The 20,040-nt window shown below is 41.3% G+C and overlaps 1 protein-coding gene across 2 annotated transcripts in view; it reads left to right on the top strand.

Moving 5' to 3' along the window:
- Positions 1 to 20,040, top strand: part of fras1 (Fraser extracellular matrix complex subunit 1) — a 310,210-nt gene that overhangs the window by 151,022 nt on the left and 139,148 nt on the right. For both annotated transcript variants that reach the window (XM_083913052.1, XM_083913053.1), the window contains exons 14-17: positions 6,227 to 6,370; positions 8,732 to 8,872; positions 8,962 to 9,102; positions 9,189 to 9,356. In XM_083913052.1, coding sequence (XP_083769178.1) covers positions 6,227 to 6,370; positions 8,732 to 8,872; positions 8,962 to 9,102; positions 9,189 to 9,356 — 594 coding nt within the window. The remainder of the gene's footprint in view (positions 1 to 6,226; positions 6,371 to 8,731; positions 8,873 to 8,961; positions 9,103 to 9,188; positions 9,357 to 20,040) is intronic.

The following is a 20,040-nucleotide window of genomic DNA, read 5'->3' on the forward strand; positions in this document are numbered from 1 at the left end:
CATAAAACTGAACCTTTCTCAGCTTCTCCAAGTTGCACCACAATGACAAGGGGGAAGCACTGTGATGCTATTTTCAGATGCCTTTCACAATTAATGGCAGCCTGTTGCGTATATACGTAGTGTTTGAGTCCACATGTGTGAGAACGGGTGGCAGGTTGTCACAGAAATCAGCTTCCTCACTCAAGGAGATATAACTTTAATGAGCTTCCTGCAATTGAAACGATCATGTGGCAGCAGGAATAAAAAAAATTCTCCAATCAGTGTTGAGTATGGAAATTATGTGGTTCACTTGAAACAAGTTTTAGTCTTGTTGGAGGTGCAACTTTGTGATATTCTGGGGGAGTATGTGTGAACAGAGGGTCAAACTCGCGAGTTATGGTCCTTTAGATTAATCATGCTTTCATAAAGAGACATGTAGATGAAATACAAGCGATCACTGTGTTGCCATAGAGGCCAAATAGGCCACTCTTTTTCAAATAGGTTACGTCCCAAAAAAAGGCTAAAAAATCCAATGTAAAAATTGTATTTTATACCAAATTCAGATGAAAAATACAATGTATACAAAAAAATTCAAAGTAAAAAAAAATGAACAGGACAAATTCAGCTGCAAAATCCAGTTTATAAAATTCAGTGTTGATATTTTAATTTTGTTTTATCTTGAATTCATTGCATACATATTCAGTGCTTAAAAATCAATGGCTTTTTAATTTCAAAATCCGATGACAGATTTACTTCCATATAAAAAAACCGCCTTGTTGTGTCGGTATCCTGCTAATAGTCAAAGAGACAACAATAAAGACTCTGGTAATGTCAATACAATTCAACCATACTTTTGGCTTACAATTAAATTCATTTTAAACTGCAAAACACGACATGTCGACATGGGCTAAACACTGAACCCCTCATTGCTCCAATTGGTTGGCCAGCACCTTGCACGGTAGCTTGCTGAAAGGCTAAAATTGTAAAGCACTTTGGATAAAAGCGCCATTACCATTCCATTTGACTCAGAAGGTCTGTTGTTCCCGCAGCAGTACTGAGTTTTTGTAATTTGTTGTGTGCTGTGTGAATGAAATGTCTCTATCCTTTTGTTGTCTGTATAAATTGATTTGGTGGCAAATGAGTTTCCCCATAGGGCATTAATAAAGCTTTCTAAAATCTAATCCAATTTTAATTCTAATCTAATTCTAATCAGAACATCAGTGACACAAAAGCTCAGCATGCTGAAGAATAAAAATAACGAAACAGCAAGGGAAATAAAACTTACTCGATGTGCCTTTAATGACATAAAGGGTTTGTGTGTGTGTGCCTGTGTGTGTGTGTGTGTGTGTGCGTGCGTGTGTGTGTGTGTGATTGAACAGGTAAAGTATGTTGTGTTTCTGGTCGGTAATGTGTGATTTCTCGATGATGAAGAGAATCAGGAGATTTATCTCACGCTGCTTCACGACAACTTTTCGTGATAACATATTTGGTTAACTTCTGGTGTCTTAAATGGTGCTGATTAAATTAATTACACTCCCCTCTGGTGTATATCCTCTTGTCCTGCTGTGTTTTGCTCACTTCTTATGCATTTTGAATCCCCCTCACTTCCCTTCCTCAACCTTTGTTTACCTTTGACTTTCACTTATTCGTCTTTATCCTTTCACACATGTGCAGGAGTGAAGGACGCTAACATTTAAATAAATAAATAAAAAGAACCTCAACAAACAATTTATTATCTAACAACCGATGTAAAGTGATCTTCACAAACGAAGACGAATGTGCACAAGGATACCAATACAAGGCTTTGTAGATCTTAAAGGCAATGCAGTTTTATTCATAGAGCACATTTCAGTACAAGTGAATTCAAGGTTCACAAGCTCTTTAAAGTTCCACAAGGCACCTTTATGGGCTCTCCTAAGATTGCCTTTTTGAAGAAGCCTTCAAGGTTTTCAGCTACTTTGCAACGTCAAGCTCACTGAGGAGAAATGGAGGCACAAATATCACTTAGGAAAAGCTGTGAATTTTTAAACTTTGTAAAACATTTTTTTTTACGAACACCAGCCAGCAGTGTCTGCAGTATGTCAGTGTCTTCAAACTCATGCCAATCAAATGTCTGCCTTCGGTTTTCAAAAGTTTCTTTATACAACTCTTTAAACGCTGAGGGCTGTGCCCATGCATGATTACCCAAAGTGATTTATACTGGATGTTACCACTTTATATCTGATAAGACAGGCATCAAGAGTGAAAGCCATACCAATGTTAAGATCACAAAAATGTTAAGTTTCAAGGCAAGCAGTTTTAAGGGCGCTAAAAAATAGGTAATAGGGACTCTTTTTGATCGACAACCAAAGAATGCTTCCATAAACTGATGTGAGGTTTCACAAAAAGGCCTGAAAAACATTTCATTTAAGACGATCCCATAGACTGTACAAGACAGTGTGCATAACTTCCTGATATGAAAAGTGAAGCCAAGGGCGAAGTGTCTTAAAGCTGCATTCTCTCTAATATCCAGCAGGGGATGACTCCACTGGTATTCTGATTGTATAGAGGTCAATAAAAAAAAATGAGCCTAAACTTCTCACCTGATTTATTTCCTTAAACATTTTCCTAATGAGTTTATGTCTCAATCTCTAGTTCCAAGTATTCTTCAGTACAGCATGATGTTCATTTAGTACATCATGGTTCCATTTAGAATCAAATAGACCAGAAAGCAGGGGATGCTTTAGGGCGGGGCTACACGGCCACCTGTCAATCAGGATAGAGGTTTGGCGATACATATTCATCGCACTGTGGACATAAAAATAGCCGTGAACTGGTTTTTGGTTTTTGCCTGTGTTATCGTTTTAGGACTTTAATTTTCACAGAGTATTTTCACTTCATCAGACTTGATTGTAAGGTCTTGGTCGTGTAAAACGTCTTGACTTGTCAACGTTCGGTAGTTTGCTAAATTACTGTAACTTAACTGAAACTGCCCATTCCCAACCGGCTGCAGTAGATGCATATGAACGCTGCCAGTGCTGGGAGATCTTTGCTCACCCCAGTCCACTTCAGCTATGCCCTCTTTTCTAAATATGGTCACATCTGACTCCAAAATACTAACATGGTGATGACCAAATGCCAAACTTCTGGCATCAAAACGGTAATCCACAAACCAGTGGATGATGTCACAGTGGCTACAGCCATTATTTATTACAACCTATAAGCAATCTACAAGGAACCATTTTTTTTGTATTACCCATTTTTTGAGTGTGGACAAGTGAAATTCCGGTGTAAAATCATCCCAGGGACTTTTTAGGCAAATTTGGTCATCGAATAAGCATTGAGACATTTTTTATCGTGTATAAACTATTAGCGTAGATTTTCCGGAGAGTTCACTAACAGCCTGAAGTGGCTAACACGGATAAGCTCGGAGCGGCAAATTGGTTGCTATTTTAACCACTATTACTGCTCCAAATAACACTGAACCTCTGCAGTAGCATGAGAAGAGTCCCTAAACATTAACCGAACCACCAACAACGTAGTATGTGAACATGGTTTATTGACAGAGTGTTTTATAAGACTGACCTACTGGCCCTGTACCAGCTGCGACCTTCAAGTCAATTACAAAATGCAATCCAAAGGGAAGGAGCCCATTGATGATTTATTCCAGCAAAAGACATAAATGTTGTGGTTTACTGCAGAAAATGGTACTCCCTCTGCCTGAGCGTCTCCATCTGTGTCTCAATGTCCAGATTCAAAACAATAAGCCACTGGTTTATTAGAGCATGGTCATCGTACCGTAATGGCAGCCTATGAAAAGTTTCTGGGTTGTAAGCTTTCATTTTTGTTTCGCAGCCAGGAAAGACATAAACACGAACCATTCTGTCTCTCTTCACTTCAAGTTGTGGGCTAGTCGTCTTAACCCGTGCCTGCACTCACTGTGTGTCTCCCGGCAACACATACCCTCTGCAGAATGTATCGATGCTGCCGGGAAAGATGCTGGGTGGGAAATTTCACCAAACTGCTACAAACCACAATGTTTACGTGTTTTGCTGGAATAAATAATAAATCATCAATCAATTCCTTCCTTTTGGATTGCATTTGGTAATCGACTTGAATGAGGCCAGTAGGTAAGTCTTTCAAAACACTCTTTTAATAAACTCCCTTGTCACAAACCCCCCAAGCTTATCTGTGTTAGCTGCGGCAGGCTGTTAGCGACTAGCTACGTTAGTAGTTCATACAAGGAAAAAATTGTCTGGATGGCTTATTTGATGACCCAATTTGCCTAAAAAGACCCTGGGATTATTTTACACCGGAATCTTACTTTAATGCTTGTGTAGAACAAAACAGCAGCAGCAAAATGTGAATTTGCTTCAGAAATCTGGTGTAAGTTGTGAAGTAAACATTGTTGTCAGTGCCAGAGTTGTATCAGAGCCAGTGTTGTCACAGCACTCCTGTGTTCTCCTTATAGTTTGTTTTTGTCTCTTCTTCTTTGGCATCTGGCTTCAGGCTGTGGGCCGCTGGGAAATCATGTGTCATACCAGTTGGGGTTGAAATAAGGTTTTGGAGCTTCTATGTGTTCACGTACACACACAGAGACAGATGGGTGTGCAGACGTGTCCAAAGACACAAAAATAAACAAACTTCACCCACATTTCATCAAAAAACAAAACAAGATTAATTAACTGTAATTATTAGAGTGTGTGTGTTTGTGTGTGTGTGTGTGTGTGTGTGTGTGTGTGTGTGTCTTGTTCCTGGTTTCGTTCTTTCCCTCTTTGTCTCTCCTTATCACACCCTCACACATACCACATACTGTACATGAACACACTCCCACAGCAGATACACTCTTAATTCTTTAAGTGGACTCCCCACATAGCTCACCTCACTCCAGCCTCCTGCTCACACAGTTGTCAGTGGTTTTAGTTCCGGTTTTACCAGCACTCATAAAATACCAATGTAATGGCAGCTATGTAGACCACACACACAGACACACACACAAACACACACACACACACACACACACACACACACACACACACACACACACACACACACAAACTGAAGTGATGATGTATGTTTGTAGTCCGACCCTGACATCGCCCTGGTTCCCTCGACAAAAACTTCACTGGGATTGGATTTTGGATTACTGCAGAAAATACTGTAAGCTCTGTGGTGAACAAAAGTTTATGAAAATGATACGTTTTGTTCAGCAAGATAATCTCCACAAAGGAACTTGAAGCCTTAAAGTTTTTTGTCCCTACCCATTGACTTCATTATTTGGGGTCGTCCCTCAGCATTCTCCACTCTGCTAGCTCAACGTCTGATACTCCTTAGTTAGAAGAAGGTCACGCCCCCCTCTCACAGGCGTTGGGTGGAGGAGGTGATATCCCACCTCAAACTTGAACAGCTTAAATACACTGTCCGGGTCACTAACCAAAGATATTATAAATTCTGGCAACCATTTCTATCGTACATCAAAGATGAACTTCCCTAAACATGTTGCAGCCCCCTCCCCCCCCTTTTTTTCGTGTTAAATTTTACACTATATATGCAGGTATGTGTCCGTGTATGTATAACTACTTAGTGGATACTGAGTATTTATTTGCTATTCTCATTATTACCATCAATATTTACTGCATTATTGTTTTTTATATATTTTATTTCATTTATTTATTTTTTGCTTTCCCTCTTGTCTGGGGTATTGATTTCTACTGTGAGTGTATAATTTGAAAGTCAATACAAATATTTGAATAATAATAATAATAATAATGGACTTGAAGCTTAAATACAATCTCCAGAAGTAAAAAGCGAACATAACTAGCTTCACCACCCACTAGCCTCCAACTGATTACGTGTAGCCTATGGCGTGATGATGTCTGTAGCCTCATTCAGCCACCTGTTAGCAACCTCCTTTTAAAAGACACAAGCATTTATTGACATATTTTTTCTCGTAGATCGAAACATTAAAATCTCTTAAGCCTGTGTTAACCACGGACCTTATTTAAGGCATCTAACCAAAAATCTATTCAAAAAAACCCATTGACTAATCCCTGCAGCCCTTTGTGAGTAAAGTGCATTAGGGTCTTGAGGTTTATTGTATTTCTTTCAAACCGAGCTTCTAGTCTCTAAGATTTGTGAATGTTCCTCTCACCTTCAGGCAGAGATCTGAAATAGGCTTTGGTTTATTTTGGAAATGCATCATAATGACCATGATAATACTTGTAAATAGAAACCTACAGTGAATGTTTTTTTCTCTTCTTTCCACCAGGCTGTCATGAGTCCTGCTCAGAGTGCCGCGGGCCGGGCCAGCAAGAGTGTGTGTCCTGTTTGCAGTTGGCTGCGTTGCTCAAAGATGGGGAATGTGTTCCTGACTGTGGCGCTGGTTTCTACAGTCAAGAAGGCGTCTGCTATGGTAATGCTGACGCGTGTCTTTGATGTTGTTATGGATGGAGCAGGTTTTCCTTTTCATAAATAGGATTTTAGGAATGTGAGGAATACTCCTACTATTCCTCTGTACTAAGACACTGGTTTCATAAGTCCAGCTGATCCTCAGGTTTAGTCTAAGATCAAGATCAGACCCAAACACAAACTTATGGAAATCTAAAATCACCTCGATTTAAAGATCAATATTATTTTAACTTTCCTGTCGGACCCCTTTTCTCTATTACCTGAAGGACTACTTTTTTGTGTTTCCCAGAAAAATGGACATAAAATATGACATAGAAAACAAAGGCGGTATTGTTTCTGCATTGCATCTCTGCTGCTACAAGTGCACAGAGTACCGAGACAGATCCCTGCCCTATGCAAATCAAGTATTAGTAATTTGTTCTCTAATGTTAATCTCCAGTGTATAAATATATATATATATATATATATATATATATGAGAAATATGTGAAAAATACTAAAAAAGTATTGTGTTATTTGAGATAATGGAGGGACTTTTAAACTAAATTCTCAATTGGTAAATTTAGCAATAAATCTGTGTAACAAAGGGTATCAACCAAAAAATTGCAACTTATGAGACATAGCTGAGAATGGCCTTCATATACTTCCATCATAATGTTCTTATACACTCTAAAGTTATTGCAGATTTACGACATGAAGACCTTGTCACAGTGTACAAAGCTGCATCCTAAATTAAACTTCAGGTTATATCAAATGATGTACACCATTTCTCTGTGGAGCTTCCTGCCAATATCTACTCAACGAGTGCCAAAATGATAAGTCAGCAGTACCCAGACGTAGCAAACAAACCATTTTAAGAAATAATTAGCAGTTCTCTCTTGTACTAATGAGGATTCAGATGCTATTTGAATAAGGAGATCCTTTATGAATATGAATGTTTTCTATTTTTGAGTGGTAAGAGGAAGAAGTGCAAGAATAGGCCTCCCTCTGGGTGATGGTGAACTAAGCAGCACAGAGCTGAGCTCTTTCTTTGGTTGAAGCACCTGGAGGGGTTTGAGGAGGGGTAGACTCTTAACTCCTTCGGCTTATAAGAAAGTCTTGATGCACTCAGCGAGGAGCCCTCTTTCACAAAATGTCAAAAACCTGGGGAACATTCTAGAAAAAGGTCAGACCTATTTGGAATTTGCCAGTTTGTGCTTTTAGGCCTGGCTTAAAATGTCAACAGATGGAGAGAGCTGAAGAGATTTTTTACTTCTCAGTTTTCTTCCTCGGGGCTTCCTGTGTTAGGTTTGATAGTTTTCCTCTTTTTGTCCCCTCCAGCGTGCCGTAGGAAAATCTTTCACTGATTTCAGCCTCTGTTACAATGGAGGCAAAGATCTGTCTGAACATGTCAAAATGTTAATTTGGAACTCTACACTCTATGAACTCTAGGATTTTTAAAACTATAACCATAGCAAAAACTACACATACATACTTTTTAACATTTGAAATTAAAAGTTGGACTAACTTCCATAGTAGTCTTCACTCTCCACCTCATGGTACAGCTTGACTCGTCTCACTCTTTTTTGGTTTTCCATTAGCAAAAGTTGTGGATCGTACCTGTTACCTGGTACTAACCAGAGAGAAATACATTTTTAAAAGTTCCAAGTTACTGCTGGAAACACACATTTCCTGATTTAGTTTCTTCATAATTAAAGATTTTAAATAACAAAGAAACAGGGGACTTTTATTGGGAAGATTTTAAAGGAAATTAAATGTGTCCATCCATTGTTTAACCGCACCTCAAGCTCGCTGGCCTCTCTATAGCAACAGCAGGCATTGAGACGTGAGAACAGTCATGTCTTTAGTAGTGATATCCTACATTTGTGTGAATTCAGGCTGACACTACAGGAGTTTCGGGCCGATTTAACCTCGATTCACCCCTCAGAAGAAGTCTGTCACCTTGAACAGGACATACGTTGGGCCTAAATGATCTGGTATTGTCAGAGGTTTAGAGATCTTAATAATAATTTCAAACATGTTTGATATTTAGTAGTACGATTATGATTAGGGCTTTCACAATAACCAATATGAGAGAGTGCCGGAGCAGCTGATGGTGTTATCAAGCAATGCTAAACATTTCAGCTCATGTGGCTAACGGCTATCATACCACCGTTAATAATTGTGATAATTGTGATAATTGGGATAATTGCGATCTCACCTCCAGTTTTCTACTGTCCACCGCTCGTCTCAGCGAGACTTCCATACCGCCGCTGCTGTTTGATTCAGTGGTTTCTGTGACATCAGAAATACGTTAAAAATATTAATATTTAAAAATGCTCACAGCCTTGACACAGCCATTAATATTTACATTATGTGGTTCACAGCTTGTGATGCGTCCTGTGCCTCCTGTTTCCCTGACAACCCCAAGTGCATGAGCTGTCTGCCAGGGACCGCCTTGCATCATGGGAAATGTGTTTCCCAGTGTCCGGCTCAGCTCTACCTGGACACTCACGGCAGATGCAGAGGTAGGCTCCCTCAAGTCATGAATGAGAGAGAAAGTCCTCTACAACCTGACAGTTGTGGTTCAGTTGCACCCTTCTCCTCTTCTCCTCAGCCTGCCACAGCTCCTGCACTTCCTGTTGGGGTCCCTCGGTATCCCAGTGTACTTTGTGTCCAGATGGGCGCCTTCTCCACCAGGGCCAGTGTGTGGAGGCCTGTGGGGAGGGACTCTACTCCCAGGACAGCACCTGTCACAGTAAGAGCTGATATCTAAGCTTTTTATACACATTTGCACCACTGTTGATCCGCCAACTTCTGACCTTTCATCCCCGCTGCTTGTAGATTGTCATCCCACCTGTCGTTCCTGCGTGGGACCCTTAGCCTCAGACTGCCTCCGCTGTCTGAAACCAGAGGAAGCCCTCCTGCTGCAGGGCAGCCACCTCCGGCATGGCGTCTGCACGGCCGGATGTCCTGCACACAGCTTTGTGGATTACACACAGACATGCGGAGGTGAGTATGCACGAAATTTTGAGAATAGTCTTGAGCGACTTGACCCTGTTGTCAAAGGAGTATATTTAGGAAGGTAGTGATGCCGTGCTTAGTTCAGGAGATTCCTTGACTCAACGTCAGCAAAGCTTCATTTGTTCAATCAAAGCACAAAGGAAAATCTGTAACAAGGCAAACAAAAAAAACCAACATAAAGCTTGGTGTGTTTTCATTTCAATAAGGGTAACAAGCGCTGAAATAATTAGTCATTCAACGAGCTTCAACGATTTGCAGATTATCGGCTTTTGAACCGTGTCAGACAAAATAATCAGTTGAAAGATGACATTTTTTTGTTTCATTGTCTCTGGAAACTTACCTGAGAATTTGTCTTTGTTTTTCGGACATTTTATAGAGTAAACAATAAGTTGCTAAGTTGAGTAAAGAGTAATGAGTGAGGAAAATAATCATTAGTTAAAGCACAAATGTTACGTAATGAAATCCAGGTTTCGTGACAAAGACACAACAAACACCTGCGTCTATCACAGAGATATGAATCTGAGGTTTGTTGTGAGAAAATATTTCTTAAAAGTGTGGTCGAGTTTACTGTAGATGATATTTACGCCCCAAGACGATACTAAACATATGTTCTGGGCAAAGTGTTACAGCAAATCAGTGTGTGAAAATTGTTTGTTCTTGATTTGGTGCTTGGAAGGTAGTGTGTGTGTGTGTGTGTGTGTGTGTGTGTGTGTGTGTGTGTGTGTGTGTGTGTGTGTGTGTGTGTGTGTGTGTGTGTGTGTGTGTGTGTGTGTGTGTGTGTGTAGGATGTATTTCTGTTTGCAGAATGAAGATAGTGTGTGTGGAGTCAACTGATTAGTTTGTTTTTGAGTGTGAAATTGTGCGTGTAATGAGCTAATTTTAAGGTGGGTTTAACGTTTCAGGGGATAGTCTATCAAGTGAGAATAATTATCACCAACCTACCAACACACACACACATACACACGCATCCGTGCTAAGCCCCTCCTCGCCAGAATGCCAGAGGGTGTTTTTAGTTATTTAAAATGAAGCGGGACAACAACAAAGAGGAAAAAGGGAAGATGAAAAGACAGTTTTCTTTACCACCCTCCTACTGTACTGTACCTCCAACTGTGTGCTGTGAAATTCAGTCCATTTCTGCTATCTCCGAACTTCCCCGTTCAGCCTCTTGTACGCACTGACCACACTGCGTTGTGAATTTGGCAGAGAGCACGGTATTTGTTCTACCTGCTGTCTCTTCTTCGGGCACAGCCAAGACGTTTTTGTTCAGCTACTTTCTCTCTGTCAGAGAACTGCTGTTACGTGAAAGATAAAGCACACGCTGCCATAAAGCTGCTTTTTACGTTAATGTGGAATTTTACACATCTAAAACCAGAAGCATAGGTGTGTGAAAACAGCTTAAAATACAAACAGATCTTCGGCACTACATTCACTGTTTCACTGTTCTAGTTATCTATCATGAACACTTAAAACTGGAATGGGGATGTCGGGGTCGGGGTGCTTTTGTTGTCTTTCTCACCTCTTTGATTTCAGTGAACTGTGTGAGATATGAAGAGTTTGAAGTAAAGACTGTATAAAAAATGGAAGTAACATCTCCGTCGAGGTACGTTCTCTCAACTTGATCCAATCGTCCTCGCCTACGGGAGTCACCATCTTGTCAGACATTGACTCCGCCTCATTTCTCTTACCAAAAAAGGGCATTGATGTGACGTTGGGGGGAGGGAGATGCGTCCATCTGGCTGACGTTTACCTCTGAGGAGAAGTGGGGGCCAGAGGCTAACTGTCACTTAAGAGGCCACGCCCCTAATTATTCATAAACTTTAACCTCCAATAAAATAAAAACTAGTCTGGTTAAAAAAATGTCACCCCCCTCAGTGTTGTCATGGAGATATGACCTAACCATACAGACTAGAATGTTTTTTTGTACCAGGCCTTAAACAGGTTTAATTATGCTGTTAAATAGGCCTGTTTAACTTGGAGGTCAATGAAAAAACTGCTCTATTATGAAACCTTAACTCAGAGAACTGCAGTTTTTGGCACTTCCTGATGAGGTTGCATTCTGGGTAGGTTTATTGGGATTTCCCATGGCGTCCTTTTTAAAAAATGAATTGAGTCAAACAGCCTGAAAAAAGAAAGTCAAATTCTTCATTTTGCATGAAGATTAAATGCATCCCTGCAACAGGGGGTCTTGAGTCTGCATCCCTTTGACTTGAGGGATCAGGAGCCTGAAACCATCCAGGTCGTAGCGTGATTCGTCAAAATGGTTTAGTTTTAAGTTCAGAGCCGACCAAAGTACGTTTGTTTACTTTACCTGGATTTAACAGCCGTTAGTAGTATTGGATTCCCTTAATCATCCTGGAAGACACAATTACAAATCGATGAGCAGTAGTTGGGTTATTAGAGGGCCCTCTAACACCCATTCATCTGTGTGATTGCATGGGACCAACTCTGAGTCAATACTGGAGGTTTAAGTTCAAATTAAAGGCTATTGACACTAAGTAGAAACTTGGCTTGGAGCTTTCAAAGCAGATACAGAGACAAAGAAGGAACAACAGATTCACCAAATGGGCACTTAATGTTGTTTCAGTGCAAGTCAGAATTTTAGTCCGTCTGATTTTTGTTGGGGTTTTTTTTTTTTGGGGGGGGGGGGGGGCCTGGGACACACTCAGACTAGATCAGATCACTCCTTCTGATCCACATACATTTAGAGGCTCTCTCCCTCAAAGACAATATTTAAGTTGAAGGCTACAAATGTCAAGCCATACTCAGGATCTCTTTCTCCATATTTGATGTTCTGTGCTAGACTTGTTTCAGCACTCGCAAACCTGGAAATAGTTGACCCATTTTCCAGTCATGGAAAACACATGAAAAATGAGAGGAAAAAGCTGATTATTTCCAGTGCTAAATGAAGTGAAGAAGGCGAACCGTTGACAAGTGCACATCGGAACAGCCTGAAGTTATTTTTATTTTTTAAAATAAAGACATGGGACAAAAGGTAAGAGAAAGAAGATAGCTGAGGTGAGAGATGTCCAAACCATCATGTTAATTTGGTTCTACTTTGAAATGTATAGTTAAAAGAAGCCGCAGACTGTACAAGAGAGGATCATATTAGCGTCTTTCTTATTCCAGCTAGATCATCACTGAGAATGTTCTGGAAAAGAAATGAGAAAAGAGTGAACACCCTGTTCAGGTATGACTTAAAATGTTGCAGGAGGAAGTTTCTGTGACATGAATAACTGTTGCAATCTTTGTGTTTGTTATATAGAAAATTGGATTTGAACTGCTTGTCTCCAGTCACATTGTACAGCAGCTATTGTGTCTGACACTTTTTTTTCTCTTCCTAAATTAGGCTCGTCACAGTGAGCTGAGGATCAGCTTGATAAATGACGTGTCGTTAAAGCTCTATTTACGATAACATGTAGAGCAGTTGTTCCAGTCTGCCTCTGTTCTTCGTTACAAAGGTTTTCCCTCAGTGGAGTGTCAGTGGGTTCAGGTGTACACCTGCGAACAATGGAGGCTTTTGTACAGAATCTGTGTCGCTCTGACAGATACTTAGAGCTCCTCAGCAGCTACTGTCCTGAAGCAGAGCACGACAGGATATAAACATGCACATGAGACTCACAGACTCCAGGCTTACGTGAACACACACACACACACACACACACACACACACACACACACACACACATACATACACAGGCCTGAGCTGACAAGCTGTCAGGTGTGTGAAACAGCTGAAAAGCCCCTTTCTCTCCAGTCTGCAGGAGGTATAATGCTGCCTGATGGAAGGTTGAGCTGCAGCAGGCCGTCACATACAGGACGGGTTAACACACACCTGAGCTATGTTGGTTAATATCAGAGACATTAAGGGTTCTAAGCAGGAGTGAAATTAGTTTTGATTTCTTGCCGGTACTATCATAATGACCAATAGTGAGCATAGCGCACCGAAAAATACATTTCATTATTTATTACAGTCTACTTAACAAGCTTTCACCAGGACTTCTTATCACTCCAGTACTTTTTAATCACACTGCTGGTGTGAAAGTCTCAGACTTTGCAGCAAACGTCTGTCTGCTAAAACACTTTGAAAACCAGCTGCACACGTTGGCACAAGATCTGGTTTAGCCGTATGCGCGCTGCTCGGTCGTCCGTCCAGCGAAACACTGCACACATAAAAACAGAAGATTGAAACATCAACATATTTTCTGTATATGTTGTTTTTATTTGGGAGACTTTGCAACAAATGTCTGTTTACTAAAACACTTTGGATCCCAGCTGCACATTTGAAACCAGCTGCACATGTTGGAGCAGGATGGTTAAGCACTACGTGCACTATCTCACTGTCCGTCGAGTGAAACGCTGCACTGAAGGTTCAGACACATCGTCCCGCTAACGCTGCATTCCGAACACAAGAACCTTTTTCTACTTGAACACTACTGAGAAAGTTTGCGCAAAGAGTTCTTTTTGTACCCTTTTGTAAAGAAAAAACGGAAGAAACTCACATCATATAATAGAAAATCCTGTATTGGAAAGATCTGCTATAAAAAAGGGTGCATTAAAACACTTCATATTCACATCTTTACAGGACACATTTAAACACTTTTACGTAAAAGCACAATAGAACCTACATCAAAAGGAGCACCAGGTACAGTGTGGGAAATTTAAAAAAATAGTTGAAGGGCAACTTTTGCCCCCACTGTTGCGGCATTTACACAAATTTGGGGGCATTTTTAAAAACTAGTAATAAGTGTATAATGTTTCTGTTTTTTAATGTTAAATTAGCCTCAGAATAAAATGCATAAAGTGATCACCGCCTTGTGCCAACATGAGCAAATAAAAATCATAGTTTTGCCTTTATTTGCACATTTAATATGTAAGAGCTGAATATTCTGGCTCCTGTGACCAGTTTGGTTTGATGATTCAACCAGAAGCCTCAGAGCCTGAAAGAAAATTACTGCAAGAGTCACTGAGGTCAACAAACAACTCCAACATGATCAACTTCACTTTTGATAAGTGGGTCTCTTACTTTACTTCTGATGAGTCTGATGAAGTGACTGGACGAATGAGACTACTAGGGCTGCCCCCAACCAAGGATTTTCATGGTCAAGCAGTTGTCGTCATTCAGTGCGATTAGTCGACTAATCGACGCATATATACATGTATATATATTTATATATAGTATAGCTTCAGCGACTGAATAAGATAATTCAACATCATTAATAACCATTATTTTACAAGAGTGCATGGCCGCTTGCTATAAGTCTGATGCCTGTTAATGACACCGGCAAAAAATTTCAGATTCTAATTCTGAAAATCAGCAAGGAGACTGTGGGACCATGGGCAGGTAGCTAGGCATGTTTAGGTGGTAGGTCATGTTCGTCGTGGACGAGTGATAGACAAAGTTTTTCTTGCAAAGTTTGCATGTGACCTTCTTGGGGTCATCCTTGTTCTTTTCAAAGTGATCCCATATTTTAGACGTCTTTCCCGACATGATAGGATATTAACTGTTAACTGTCTGACCACGATGTCAAAGGGACCTGCCGTGTTAAAAAAACAAAAAAACACTGACATTGATTGTCATTGAGTGGTACGACTCCCTGTATCTGGCTCTTTAAATTAAAAGCCCACCAGCCTTTTTATGCCAGCCGCCAGTGAAATAAATGTCAGTGCGTCTTTGATGTGTGTTGGGTTCATTCACTCCTGTACTTTAATCAGGAGAGACTTTATGATTCCAGTTTTAGATGTGAAAATAAAGATAAATATTGAATTGAATAAGAGTCTTTGCCAATTAGTACCCTGGTGACATCGTGTTAGAGGGGGCATGAAACCCAGGGTAGAGTAGAATACCCCTGAACGAGGAGAGGTGAAGAGACTGATGAAATGGAGAAGTAGTCCAGATGATGTAGATGGTGCTGAAGACTTGGAGGGGAATGGGTTGGAGGTGGGTGTTTGCCATCGCCCGTCAAACTGGAATGACAGCTGAAAAGAGAGTCCACTTTTAAACTTTTGATGGCTACAGCCTGATTGGCTGAGGGACATCAAGGAGAGACATGATAGGTTAGAGTGAAGTGGTGACCCACCCACAATACGCTGTCAGCTTAATGTGCCTGGGAAGAAAAGTGACAGGACGAGGGAGAGATGTGAGATACGATGGCGAAGGACAGTCTTTCTGTCTGAGCTTTCGCTAAGCTACATTTTTAGCTGTCCACCTGTGATCGGATCACAAGATGTGATGTTAAAGGGTGAATATGGAGAATGAGCAGAGCAACGCCATCTAGTGTCTCAATATCGTAGTCGCAACAACAAAAAATAATTCCAGCAATTGGGTTACCATGTTGGTCAGTCCCGGCCCAGTAGCCTACAGGAGACCAGAGTTAGTTTGAGCCTGTTTGAACCCATCCCCTCTGGCAAATCACACTATAAAAACAAGTATTGCAGAGGAGTTTGACTGACAGTTACTGTTAGCCACCGGCCGTTACAGCTAAGTAAAGATGAAAGTGATCTTACCGATCAAGGAGAGACGTAGACATTTCGGTGTGTGTTTTAATATCGTTGAACTCCTTAACCTCAATCCATGGAGTGAACACTTGACAGCTGCTGGGACAAATAACCATTTCACCCAGCGCCAGCCTACAGTAGCTGCGCCGAACAACAGACAACCCTGGCAACCCGTAATGCCAGACGCTCTTGGCTGGTACAATTTAAACAGAATGTGATAGACAGTCATTGTCAAACCCGTCTTTTTAAAAAAAAAAAGAAAATATATTAATTCAGACTAAATATAGGTCTGAACAGGGCCACTGTGCTGGAAGAGCTTGGGAGGATCTTGGTATCCATGTAATGGCAGTTGTGACCCCAATACGGAAACCTCTTCACCTCAGTGTCCCCTCCGTTTAGGATGGAGACCCAGAGGAGCTGGAGACAGCTGCTGGTTTCCTTTTGAACTTGACAAGGAAAGGTGGTTAGAAAAGGAAACCTGATATCACAACCAGCTGACAAGAGGAGAAGCTCGGGCTAATTTGCAGTTTAATTGAGCAATTTGAATAGAATTAAAGTGATTTATAGCACAATAATAATACTTCCAGTGTGTTCGATAGCAAAGTCAGACTGGAAACAGCACATTTATTCTTGATGTGTCTGTAACCCCACTCTCATTGGAGTGGTCTGACATACCATAACATAGCAGAATCAATGGGATGGCACTCGAGATGAATGAGATATAACCCTGCACTTGTGTTTCTGCTGTGTAGCGTGCTGAACTCTGTGCTGCACTGAGGCGGCGATCAGCTCTGAACTGCACCAGGAGCGTCGTTTGAGGAAGGCATTAAGAAGCACTCACATCCCCAAACTAAATCACCAGCTCATCGACTGCACACTCCTCAAATTATGACCCCATCAGCACAAAACACAGTAATGAATCCGATTTTCTGAGCGCGTGCACCAGATAATGTGTGATGAGAACGCCTGCGCACATGAATTTGGATATTACAGGAATCAATATGCGCTCTCCACCGCACAACAAATTAGATATCCAAGCTGCAATAAAAGAATGAGAGACTGGCTATCGTTCTTATTCTCTCCTCTTATTAATGGGAGAGGTTTGACAGGAAGCCCATTCAACACAAGTGTGGGTTTGTTCTTTTGACTGTTGATATGAAGGCTTGCGGAACTTAGTGGGTGTTTATGTCCAGGGTGAGACTTGGTGGCGTTTTTATGGATGAGCAGACATGTTGTTAACTCATTCATAGAAACATATACATTATTTTCCGCACTATAAGGTGCACCTAAAAACCTTCAAATTTCTCAAAAGCCGACAGTGCGCCTTATAATCCGGTGCTCCTTATATATGGACCAATATTGAGCCACAACAGGTCTCCAACTACGGTAAGCAGCCGCCGACTCTATTTTCCCCCGTAGAAGAAGTAACGCGCGGTGCATGATGAGATATACGACTGCGCGAAGCGTGCCGTTTCATTTCCATTTGTGTGTTTGTGTAAAGACGCCAAAATAGCTCCTATTAAGAGTCACGCTTACGACGCAGAGTTTAAACTCAAGGCGATTAGTCACGCAGTAGAACACGGGAATAGAGCAGCAGCAAGAGAGTTTAACATTAACGAATCAATGGTGCGGAAGTGGAGGAAGCAACAAGATGACCTGCGCCAAGTAAAGAAAACTAAACAGAGTTTCCGAGGGTACGGAGCGAGATGGCTACAGTTGGAGGACAAACTCGAACAGTGGGTTGTTGAACAGAGAGCAGCAAGTAGAAGTGTCAGTACAATCACTATTCGACTGAAGGCAACAGTGCTAGCCAATACTATCCAGCTGCAGACCCGGAGCACAAGCCCCTCACTTGACACAAGCCCCTCACTTGTCACAAGCCCCTTGCTTGATTGAAGTGACGCAAAAGTTTTTTTTTCAAGTGAGGGGCTTGTGTCAAGTGACAGGCTTGTGCTCCGGGTCTGCAGCTGGATGCTACTCAGGCTAGCACACGAACTTAACATCAATGAATTTAGAGGCGGTCCTTAACGTAACCCCAGCCTCGACTGTAGCGTCTATTCTATGCGCCTTATAATGTGGTGCGCCTTATAGTGCGGAAAATACGGTAATTTGTCTCTGATTGTTTACCATGTAATTTTGTTGTGTTGTCGAGCACAGCAGTGTAATAAAAGTGAAGTTTCTGATTTTATCTCATTATCATCTCAACTCACCAATAAAGTTGAGTCGGAGGAGAAGAGGGTTATGGGAAGGTGGCAGGGAGGAAGGTGGGTGATGATGGGTTGAGAGGCTGCATACAGCAATCTGAGGACAGCGCCAATCCTAGACAGGAAATGCAGACAAAAAAATACTGAAACTTCCAGTGAAGCAATCTTTTTCCGTATACAGACATATATTCAATCAATACGTCGGTCATGTACTACATATATTGATTTCATGTTCTTCTATGTAGCACATAACGTTTGTATGCCAGCGCAACAACATAATCATAGCCTACCATTGTCACTCATCATTAATTTTTTCAACATCCTTTATTCATCCTGTAAAAAATAAGACATGAACCTCATCCACAGGCTACAGCGTTAGCAATACTGGTTTATGAAGAAAAACGTGAAGCCGCTTTAAATAAATGATTATAACTTTGACCTCTCTGCCGTCTTAAGATGCTCCTCCTCTTAATTTCAGTGAATGTAATATAAAATATAGACTGTATGGTGTTTCACTGCAGACAAATAAAATTTTAAAAAATGACAACTGAAGTTTTTTTATATAACACAAGAAGCTGAAGTGTCTACTTGCATAATAGATATCAAATGATGTATTCTGTACTGAAGAAGCCTTTAAACTAGAAATTGAGACCATAAACTTTTTAGAAAAAATGTTTGAAGTTTAGGCTCATTTTCTTATTGACTTCTATAGAATCAGATTTATTTCTGGAGCCAGTGGAGTCTCTTCCTGCTGGACATAAGAGAGAAACGCAGCTTTAAGTGGAGTCTCCCCCTGCTGGATATAGCAGAGAGACTGCAGCTTTAAGTGGAGTCTCCTCCTGCTGGACATTAGAGAGAATGCAGTTTTAAGTGGAGTCTCCCCCTGCTGGACATTAGAGAGAAACACAGCTTTAAGTGGAGTCTCCCCCTGCTGGACATTAGAGAGAACGCAGCTTTAAGTGGAGTCTCCCCCTGCTGGACACTAGAGGGAATGCAGCTTTAAGTGGAGTCTCCTACTGCTGGACAATAGAGAGAATGCAGCTGTAAGTGGAGTCTCCCCCTGCTGGACATTAGAGAGAATGAAGCTTTAAGTGGAGTCTCCCCCTGCTGGACATTAGGAGGGAATGCATCTTTAAGTGGAGTCTCCCCCTGCTGGACATTAGAGAGAATGCAGCTTTAAGTGGAGTCTCCCCCTGCTGGACTCTAGAGAGAATGCAGCTTTAAGTGGAGACTCCCCCTGCTGGACATTAGAGAGAATGCAGCTTTAAGTGTAGACTCCCCCTGCTGGACATTAGAGAGAATGCAGCTTTAAGTGGAGTCTCCCCCTGCTGGACATTAGAGAGAATGCAGCTTTAAGTGGAGACTCCCCCTGCTGGACATTAGAGAGAATGCAGCTTTAAGTGGAGTCTCCCCCTGCTGGACATTAGAGAGAATGCAGCTTTAAGTGGAGTCTCCCCCTGCTGGACATTAGGAGGGAATGCAGCTTTCAGACACTGCACCATTGATTTCACTTTTCAAACCTGAAGATACGTCCTTTTTTATTATACAGTTTATCAAACACAGAGTTTGAAGCTACCAAACGTTCTATCAAAGCTACCAAAATTATTTGATACAGTCTCGGGCTACAATCTTTCAAGGTCCTAACTCTGACACAGAGGTGTTCCCTAAGGGTAAATGTTTTTTTCAGGTCGAGGTATACACACACACACACACAAACACACACACACACTGCAGTGTTGGCTCAAGTAGAGCACCGGTCTGCTCCTGCCAGTAGCTGTCATGCAGAGTGTACACAAGACCCGGATGCAGCTGACAGCCCTCTGAAAGAATCCAGAGAGCAGTAATTATAAACACACACACTTGAGTGCATTTTCCGTGTGCTAAAAAAGTCAGGCAGTGCACAGACTCACACACACACACACACACACACACACACACACACACACACACACACACACACACACACACACACA

This window comes from Echiichthys vipera (genome assembly GCF_963691815.1).
Source record: "Echiichthys vipera genome assembly, chromosome: 4".
Lineage (NCBI taxonomy): Eukaryota > Metazoa > Chordata > Actinopteri > Perciformes > Trachinidae > Echiichthys > Echiichthys vipera.